Source organism: Bison bison, unplaced genomic scaffold (assembly GCF_000754665.1).
Source record: "Bison bison bison isolate TAMUID 2011002044 unplaced genomic scaffold, Bison_UMD1.0 scf7180017864063, whole genome shotgun sequence".
Classification (NCBI taxonomy): Eukaryota; Metazoa; Chordata; class Mammalia; order Artiodactyla; family Bovidae; genus Bison; species Bison bison.
In genome coordinates, this window is record NW_011494635.1 from 13,086,003 (window position 1) to 13,095,449 (window position 9,447).

General features: G+C 54.1%; 1 protein-coding gene across 1 annotated transcript in view; it reads left to right on the top strand.

Annotated features, from left to right (window-relative positions):
* The first annotated feature begins 749 nt into the window (after positions 1–749).
* Positions 750–9,447, top strand: part of SIGLEC1 (sialic acid binding Ig-like lectin 1, sialoadhesin) — a 17,810-nt gene continuing 9,112 nt past the window's right edge. Inside the window, exons 1-9 of the mRNA XM_010836626.1 lie at positions 750–1,343; positions 1,635–1,994; positions 2,266–2,562; positions 4,264–4,530; positions 4,830–5,084; positions 6,268–6,567; positions 7,224–7,481; positions 8,611–8,940; positions 9,215–9,447. Of these exons, the coding sequence (XP_010834928.1) occupies positions 1,295–1,343; positions 1,635–1,994; positions 2,266–2,562; positions 4,264–4,530; positions 4,830–5,084; positions 6,268–6,567; positions 7,224–7,481; positions 8,611–8,940; positions 9,215–9,447 (2,349 nt within the window). The 5' untranslated portion in view covers positions 750–1,294. The remainder of the gene's footprint in view (positions 1,344–1,634; positions 1,995–2,265; positions 2,563–4,263; positions 4,531–4,829; positions 5,085–6,267; positions 6,568–7,223; positions 7,482–8,610; positions 8,941–9,214) is intronic.

A 9,447-nucleotide genomic window follows, 5' to 3' on the forward strand; every position in this document is an offset into this window, starting at 1 on the left:
AATCCCTTATCAGCTATATGATTTGCAAGTATTTTCCTCCAATTCTGTGGGTTGAGTTTTCACTCTCTGGATAGTATCCTTTGATGCAAAAAACATTTTGCATTTTGATCAAGTTCAATTTATTTTTTCTTTTGTTGCTCTGCGTTTGGTTTCATGCTTAAGAAATCATTGCCTGCTACTAGGTCATGAAGATTTTCACCTGTTTTCTTCTAACAATTTTATGGTTTCAGAGGCACTCTATGATGAAGGGCCTGCCTTCTTGTGCATGGCATACAGTAGGCATTTATCTCTTGTTTGTGAGCTATATGCCACACAGGGTTCTTGTGTCCCCTGTCACACCAAACTTGCCCTGCCATGAAGTCTAAACCCTCAAGGACGACACTCTTCTCTTGCCCACTGCTGCAGGGGGTGAGGGGCTCTGCACTGCTGCAGGACACATGTCCTCAGTCCCAAGTCCTGAGAAATGGGTGCTCACAGCTACAAAGAACAAGGTAAATACAGAAATGGCCCTAGGGTGGCTAGAGACCCCAAAGGGAAAGTTTCAGCTAGAAGCCACTTTGAAGACTGAATAAGATTTCAACAGGCAAAGATCATTTGTGGTGAAGCCAGAGCTGGATAGCTGGAGAGCTTGTGGATAGACAGTACCGGCCCCAGGGTGGGAACTGGTCGCAGGGGGAGCATTAAATGGAGGCAGAGCTGGCAGTAGGAAAGGAAGGCCTTTCAGGGATGTAGGGGAGCCACATGTCATGGGCAATGGGGAGCCATAGTAGGTTTTTGAGTAAGGGAGGACTCTTGAAGGCTGCAGTTTTCTAAGTGCTCAAATTCCAGTATGGTCTACAGCTGGTAAGACTGGTGGTAGGGAGACAAATTTCAAGTAAGAAACCATCATTTATGCTGGATGCCTTGGAATAAGTCATTGTGCCTCTCTGGGCTGCAGTTGCTGGTGACTTGGGTGTCAGGGAGGGGGCAAGGAAGTGGGGGAAATAGAGAAACAGCTGTTCATCTTTGAAGAGGCTGGGAAAGCAGAACTTAGGGTGGGGCCAAGCGACAGACAGGATTTTCTGGGGCCACCAAGTGAAGGCATTCCTGGACACAGCCTGAGCTGGGAACATGGGCTCCTGGATGCCAGCTGGCAGCTGCCCTGCCCTCTCACTGGGTTGGCCAGCATAGTGTGTGGGGAAACAGGCCTGGGATCCCAGCAGGCTCTGAGACTGAGGTTCCCTAGGAGATCCCTGTGTGCCCAGCACAGTGCTCCCCGACCTCATAGGCAACAGAACCAGCGTGACAACCTGCTATGGACTTCCTGCTCCAGCTCCTCCTCCTGGCCTTACCCATCCCAGCAGGTAAGCTTTGCTGGCCTTTTCCTTCTTACAGGGCCTGGCTGCGGCAAGTCCAGCTTCTGTTGGCCTGGGCAGACTGAACCGTGTCTGGTCACAGGTTTAGCTGCTGAGATTGAAGGAGGGCATGAGGAGGCGGTGACAGGGAACAGGGACCCTCTCTGGGGTGCCCAGAGGGGTTGCATTGCTGGGGGCAGGTCAGGGCAGGATTTGAGAGTGCATCTGGAACACCTTCTGGGGGGCAGAACGTGACCCCAGGCCTGCATTACAATCTTTCTTGTCCTGCCTCTCCCTCAGACCTGATCTCGTGGGGCGTCTCCAGTCCCGAGACCATGAAGGGTATGAAGGGGTCCTGCCTCGTCATCCCCTGCACCTTCAGCTTCCCTGCCAGTGTGAATGTGCCCGATGGCATCACAACCATCTGGTACTATGACTACTCAGGCAGACGGCAGGTAGTGAGTCACTCCACAAAGCCCCAGCTGGTGGAGGCCCGCTTCCAAGGCCGTGCCCAGATGGTGGGGAATCCTGAGCTCAGGGTGTGCAACCTGCTGCTGAAGGACCTGCAGCCTGAGGATTCAGGCTCCTACAACTTCCGCTTCGAGATCAGCGAGGGCAACCGCTGGGTAGATGTCAAAGGCACAGCAGTCACTGTGACAGGTGAGAGCAAGGTCACCGACTGGAAGGGACTCCAGACTGCTCTTGGCCCCACTGGCTCACAGCTCCAACCCTGGTCCTAAACCCAAACCCAAACCCAGCCCTAATCTTGGCTGCAGTTCCAGCCCATCCCCGTGCCCCCTAGCATTCGCCCCCAGTGAACCCCTGGCTTTCTCCTTCCCCTTGAAGTCCCCTGCCCCAGGCTGAGGTCTCCAGGGCAGGTGGTCTCAGGTACGGTGAAGGGGAGCCCCCAGCCTCCTGTCTTTGTCCTCAGAGGAGCTCATCATGCCCACCGTTGCCTCTCCGGCTGAGCTGCATGAGGGCATGGAGGTGGACTTCAACTGCTCCACTCCGTACGCGTGCCTGCAGGAGCCAGTCACCCTTCGGTGGCAAGGCCAGGACCCTGCCCGCTCCACCACCTCCACACTCCAGAAGCTTGAGCCCACGGGCATCCACCACCAGGAGACCCTCCACATGGCCCTGTCCTGGCAGGACCATGGCCGGACCTTGAGCTGCCAGCTCTCGGCAGCCAACCATAAGACTCAGCGTGAGATTCACCTCCAAGTGCAGTGTGAGTGAACGTGGCAGGCAGGGTGGGTAGCACATCCTTGTTACTGAGCTCACACACATCTGTGGTTCCCCAGTGGAAACCATCCCTTTCTGGCCTGCAGAAATAGTCAGGCTGTGCTTGGACCTCCAGAGTGGAGCAGGTGGAAAGACTGCTAAGCCCCAAGAGCAGTATTGAAAGGCTCCCTCCAACCTCCAGTCCCTGAAGCTAGGCTGGGCAGGGAAGGGGAGACTCAGCCGGAGAACTGGGGGTTGGCCAGTAGGGGCCCTGGGATTTAGACCAGCTCTGGAGGATGAGGAGGCGGAGAGGGTTCACCCCTTTCCTGCCACTCACACTCAATGACCAGGGTAACACTTGGACATGGCAAAGAGACAGTGGGAGGAATTCCAAGTTTTCACTTGATTATGCATCTTCCCATCACAGTAAAGACGGGCAGCCTGTTCTAGAACAACTGCCATACATAGGCATCAGGCTGCTGGCTTCACCACTGACTAGATGAGCAAACTTGGGACAAGTTACTCGCCTCTCAGAGCCTCTGTTTTCTCACTACCTCTCTGTAGTGGAGGTAATAATAAATACGTTTTATCTCACAGGCTTGTTATGAAAATTAAAAGCATGAAAAAATATTAGCTTCTATTATTTTCATAGTTACATAGATTAAGGACTTGAAAATACTAGTGAATAGTGAAGTCGCTTAGTTGTGTCCGACTCTTTGCGATCCCATGGGCAGTAGCCAACCAAGCTCCTCCGTCCATGGGATTTTCCAGGCAAGAATACTGGAGTGGGTTGCCATTTCCTTCTCCAGGGGATCTTCCCGACCCAGGGATAGAACCCGGGTCTCCCTCATTGTAGGCAGATGCTTTACCGTCTGAGCCACCAGGAAAATACTAGCTTTTTTTTTTTTTTGCAACACTGCATGGCTTGTTTTGGCGGGAGGAGAAGGGGACGGCAGAGGACGGGATAGTTGGATGGCATCACCGACACAGAGAACATGAGTTTGAGTAAACTGTAGGAGTTGGTGATGGACAGAGAGGCCTGGCGTGCTGCAGTCCACGGAGTCACAAAGAGTCAGACACGACTGAGCAACTGAACTGAACTGAACTGCATGGCTTGTGGGATTTCAGTTCCCTGACTAGGGACTGAACCTGGGTCACAGCAGTGAAAGCCCAGAGTCCTAACTACTAGGCAATTTTCAGGGAACTCCTGAAAATATTAGCTTTTATTAGCATAGTTACATAGAGAGAGGCTTGAGAACAAGATTTAAAGAAATGCAGTTTCTTTGTATCGTTAGCATCTCCCAGCAAATGAGTTAACCATTCTCAGCGAGAATTTGACTCTGCCTTTAGCCCTTGTGTTAGATGGTTTGTCCCTTGCCAGCAGCTGCCACAAGCCACCAAAGCAAGCAGTGTGCCCATGGCCCTCAGATAGAAGAGATGGCGATGGACATGTCATGGGGCAGAAAGCCACTGAAGGCAGTGTAGGCTGAATGCTATGCCAAGCATCAAGGCATCAGGCTGTCAGTAGACAAGGACAAGAGCAGGCTTCCTCACAATGTGAGGCCAGTGCCTGCTGTGGACAGGGGACTGATGGGAGTTCTGGTTTATCTGGGTGGGCTTCCTTAGGGCAGAGTGTTGAAAGGGGAGTGGAAAAATGCCCCTGCCTTCCCTGGGCACCATACTCGACAACCCCTGTCATGCCTTGCAGATGCCCCCAAGGGTGTAGAAATCCTCCTCAGCCCCTCGGGGCGGAACATCCTTCCAGGGGATCTGGTCACACTCATCTGCCAGGTGAACAGCAGTCACCCTCAGGTCAGTTCTGTGCAGTGGGTCAAGGATGGGACGCACCTCAAAAACCGGAGTCGTGTACTACAGTTGCCCCGGGCAGCCTGGGCTGATGCTGGCGTCTACACCTGTGAAGCTGGGAATGGCGTGGGCTCTTCGGTCTCACCTCCTGTCAGCCTCCACATCTTCAGTGAGTCCTGGGTGAGCCTGGGTCTTGACCAGAGTGTAGGGAGGCATCCAGGCCATGAGGGCTGAGGGAAACGAGGCCAAGGTGCCTCCTGGGATGCCTGTGTGAAGTTCCAGCTTGGCTTCTGACCAGATGGCAAACCTCCCTGGCAGTGAACAGGGCAAAGAAATGCATGGCCAGCCCAGGAGGCTCCTCCTCAGAGGGGTGTGATGTACAGCGCGCAGAGGTTTAGGCTGCAACCCTGGGGGGTGGGGCCTGAAGTCGCCTGAGTAGCCCTTAGTGTGCTCTATGCTGCCCCCCAGTGGCTGCGGTCCAGGTGAGCCCAGCAGGCTCGATTCTGGAGAACCAGACTGTGACGCTGGCCTGCAACACACCGAAAGAAGCGCCCAGGGAGCTGCGCTACGCATGGTACAAAAACCACGAGCTGATGAAGGCCACCCACAGTCGCATCCTCCAGCTGCACTCAGTCACCAGGGCCGATACAGGCTTCTACTTCTGTGAGGTGCAGAATGCCCAGGGCAGAGAGCGCTCTGACCCAGTCAGCGTGGTGGTCCGCCGTAAGTGGTGGGGACGAGGGCACTGGAGCTGGGAGCCAGGCCAAAGATTAGAGCCTCTGCAGGAGGGTTGGGGTTCTGGGCCGGCGTGCCCTTGAGCTCACATCTGGGCAAGGCTTTGAACCCCCCAGACCTCAGTGTCCTATTTTAAACAACTTTTTATTTCGAAATAAGTTCAAACTTAAAAGTTGCAAGAAAAAACAAAGAATTATCATATACCTTAACCTCGATTCCCATTTTTTAACATTTGATTTTCTTTCTAACTATATATTATATTTGTGTGTATATATGTACTCACACACATATACATATGCATATACACATGCACATATATGTGTGCACGCTTGCACACATTTTTGCTACATATACACTCTATTCACATGTGTATTTACATATGCCCTCTATATGTATACATGCACACATTATCTATCTATCCATTTATATTCTTCAGGCATAATGGCCCTTTACTCCTTGATTTCTCAGCATGTATTTCCTAGGGTCATTCTCATGCATAACCACAGTACAATTATATGTAGTCAAGAAACTTAACATTCATACAAGATCATTATATAATTTACAATCCATGTTTAAATTTTACCAGTTGGCCCAATAATGTCCTTTATGGTAATTTTTTTTTCTGGTTTAGGATTCAGTTCAGGATCTTGCATTGCATTAAGTTGTCAAATCTCTTTATTCTCCTTTCTTCAGCCTTCCCTTGTCTTCCTTGACACTGAACCCTGACCAGCACAGGTCAGTTGTTTTGTGATATTCTCACCTTGCATTGGTCTGAATGGAGCAGACCAAGCCCATGCACCTGGGCAGAGACACCACGGACATGATTCTGTGTCTGTCTCCCCGTGTCACCTCAAGAGGCACATGGGGTCAGTTTGTCTCATTGCTGGGAGTGTGGACTTTGATCATTTGCTGCAGCGCTGTCCTCTGCCAGCTTTCTTTACCAGTTTTCCCACCATTAAAGTGGGGTCTCTGGATCCCCACTCTCAGGGTGACTACAAGGATTGACTAGGATGAACTAGGATGACAGAGTGATTTGCCCAGTCTGGGGACAAATAGGAGCTGCTGGGGTCACTAACTTTTCCCAGGGCATCATGGGACAAAGTAGGTGCAGGGGTCAGAGGCAGGAATGCACCTGTTGAGGGTAACAGGCCTGTCCCTCATCTCCGTACAGACCCACCCCTCACCCCACACCTAACTGCCTTCCTGGAGACGCAGGAGGGACTGGTGGGCATCCTCCAGTGCTCTGTGGTCAGTGAGCCCCTGGCTACTCTGGTGTTGTCACATGAGGGCCTCGTCCTCGCCTCAACTTCCGGAGAGGGTGACCAGAGCCCACGCTTCAGTGTCTACTCTGCCCCAAACTCCCTGCGCCTGGAGATTCGAGACCTGGGGCCAACGGACAGTGGGGAGTACATGTGCTCAGCCACCAATTCCCTTGGGAATTCATCCTCCACCCTGGACTTCCATGCCAATGGTAAGATGGTCCCACTGGGGCTGGTAGAAGGAGCCTGAGGAGGAGGCCTGCTCTGGCCTCTTCCTCCTGAGAACCAACAGGGCTCAACTGAAGGCCTGACCTAGCTGGCTAGAAAAAAAATCACATCAAAGATCTGAGCTATACAGTCATCCCAGTCCCAGAGTTTCCCCATAAGTCAAAGCAAAACGAGAAAAGTGGCAGATTGAGTTATTCCTTTTGTATCCATTCTGACTCTGAACTTACAGGGTTTTTCAATGCACATTCATTTGTTTTTTATTTACTGAACATTTGGGGCAGACTCTGTGGTAGGAGTCAGATGCAGAAGCCCAAATAGAGAGGCTGAGTCTCAGTGCACATGTTGCCCTTCCCTCCTTCTGAGGCAGACATAGCTAATTGATCAAGCCAGGTTTTTGACAGAGGCCTAGGATCTGGCCCAGAATCCTGCTCAACCATGCTGCAGCCAGGTACCAATAGATCTGAATTGGCATTCAAGGTCAAACCCTTCTGATCATCAAGAGATTCACAGAGCTGATGCCATGATGCTCAGACCTCCTGAGAATTGAGTTGGGAGAAGCCCAGGAGGGCTTCCTGCTGTGGGTGGCACGGAGCCGCAGACATGCATGGGAGCTGAGCTTTCTTCTCTCCTTCTCTGCTAGTGGCCCGCCTCCTCATCAGCCCAGCAGCAGAAGTGGCAGAAGGGCAGGCGGTAACACTTAGCTGTAGGAGCAGCCTGAGCCCAATGCCTGACACCCGCTTCTCCTGGTACCGGAATGGGGCCCTGCTTCTTGAGGGGCCCAGCAGCAGCCTCCTGCTCCCTGTGGTCTCCAGCACTGATGCCGGCTCATACCACTGTCGGGCCCAGGATGGCCATGGCACCAGCGGGCTCTCCTCACCTGCTGTCCTCACCGTCCTCTGTGAGTAGCCTTCCCTCCAGCCCCTGCCTGCTGTGGGAAGATCAGTCACCAGAGCCCATCAGCCCCCTCCTCCAGGACCTCCTGACTCTGTCCTGGCCAGAGTCCCGATAGAAGGCAGCCACGAACCTGGTCACCATGGCCCTGACCGACCTATGGAGACCGAGTCTGGGGCATCCCATTTCCCCCTCCCAGTCCCATTATAGCTCTGCCTCTAGCCTCAGACCCATCATGGACACCATGTCCAAGCTTTATCCTCTGCAGCTGGGCCCTGGGACACTCTACTCCTATATATGTAGACACGCTCCATAGGCGGCACCCTCACAGGTACAGACACAAAGGCAGAGCCTCCCCACACAGGCCTGCATCTCGTCAAGGGTGGATGCTCCTGAGCAGCTGACCAACATTCAGGACACACTCAGCTTCCAGCACGGCTTCCCTAACATGTGCAGGACGCATGTCCAGGGACTGTCAGGAAGAGCGGTCACCTCCTGGGGGTTTTCTAGTGTTCAGGGTGAGATCACCTGGGGGTCTTGGTCCCACTCTTCAAAAATTTCTAGGAGGAGGGCAATTTAGGCATTATCTGTTCTCATGGGAGCTGGCTTGGAGATCAGAGATAAAAGACAGGCAGGGTCTTAGGGGATGGGGTGTGAAGAGAGGAAGCAGACAGTAAAACAACCAGGGATTGCTCTGTAGGTACCCTGCCCAGGAGCACAGGGCTGTTATGCAAGGTGGCTGCTAGCCCATACAGTTCTGGCAATGGCAACTCACTCCAGTATTCTTGCCTGGAGAATCCCAGGGACGGCGGAGCCCGGGCTGCCGTCTATGGGGTCTCACAGAGTCAGACATGGCTGAAGCAACTTAAGCAGCAGCAGCAAGCTAGAAAAAGGCCCTTCTTCCTCTGGGAAGACTCAGTCCAGCGCTAAGGCATAGTTTAGCACACGGGCATGGGCTGAGGTCCTGCCACCCAGGTCCGGTGGTCCTTGTATAATGCGCAGTCTGCACAGCTGTTTGCGGCAGCTCCAGGTTCATGCCTTTGCTCAGTGTGTTCTGGGAGCCTAGCTAGCTTTGACTGCACCTGTGGGAGCCTGGCAGAGGCTGTGGGATAGTGCCCATACTCTTCTCTCTCCAGATGCCCCACGCCGGCCCACGTTCACTGCCCAGCTGGACCCTGACACCGCCGGAGCCGGTCAACGAGGCCTCCTGTTGTGCCGTGTGGACAGCGACCCCCCGGCCCAGCTGCGGCTGTTCCACAGGGGTCACGTGGTGGCCTCTCCCCTGCCATCAGGGGGCAGCTGTAGCGCCTGCGGGAGCTGTTCCCCACGCACAAAGGTTACCAGAGCCCCCAACCTGTTGCGGGTAGAGATCCAAGACCCGGTGCTGGAGGACGAGGGCGTGTACCTCTGCGAGGCCAGCAACGCCCTGGGCAACGCCTCTGCCTCAGCAAACTTCAATGCCCAGGGTGAGGCAGGGCAGGGAGCAGGTCGCCTGGGGTCAGGGGCTGGTACTCGGGACCCTATTCATTTGCAATCCCCAGCTCCGAGGAGGGTCAGTTGGGCGAAACCACCTCCTGTCAACAGAGGGAGTTTGGTTTCCTCCCCTTTCCCCATGGGCACCCAGAGGGGCTTCTTCCCACCTGCTCCAGACAGGGAGACAGGACCACTCACCCTGGGAACTAGGGGGAAGCCGTCAGGGTTGAGGCCCGTCTCAGTAAGCCTGTGCTGCCTGCTCTCCAGCCACCGTCCTGGTCATCACACCGTCACACACGTTGCAGGAAGGCACTGGAGCCAACCTGACTTGCAGAGTGAGCCGGGAAGCTGGCGGCCCTGCCAACTTCACCTGGTTCCGAGATGGGGCCCTGTGGGCCCAGGGCCCCCTAGAGACCCTGACGCTGCTGCCTGTGGCCAGAACAGATGCCGCCCTGTATGCCTGCCGCATCCTCACCGAGGCCGGTGCCCAGCTCTCCACC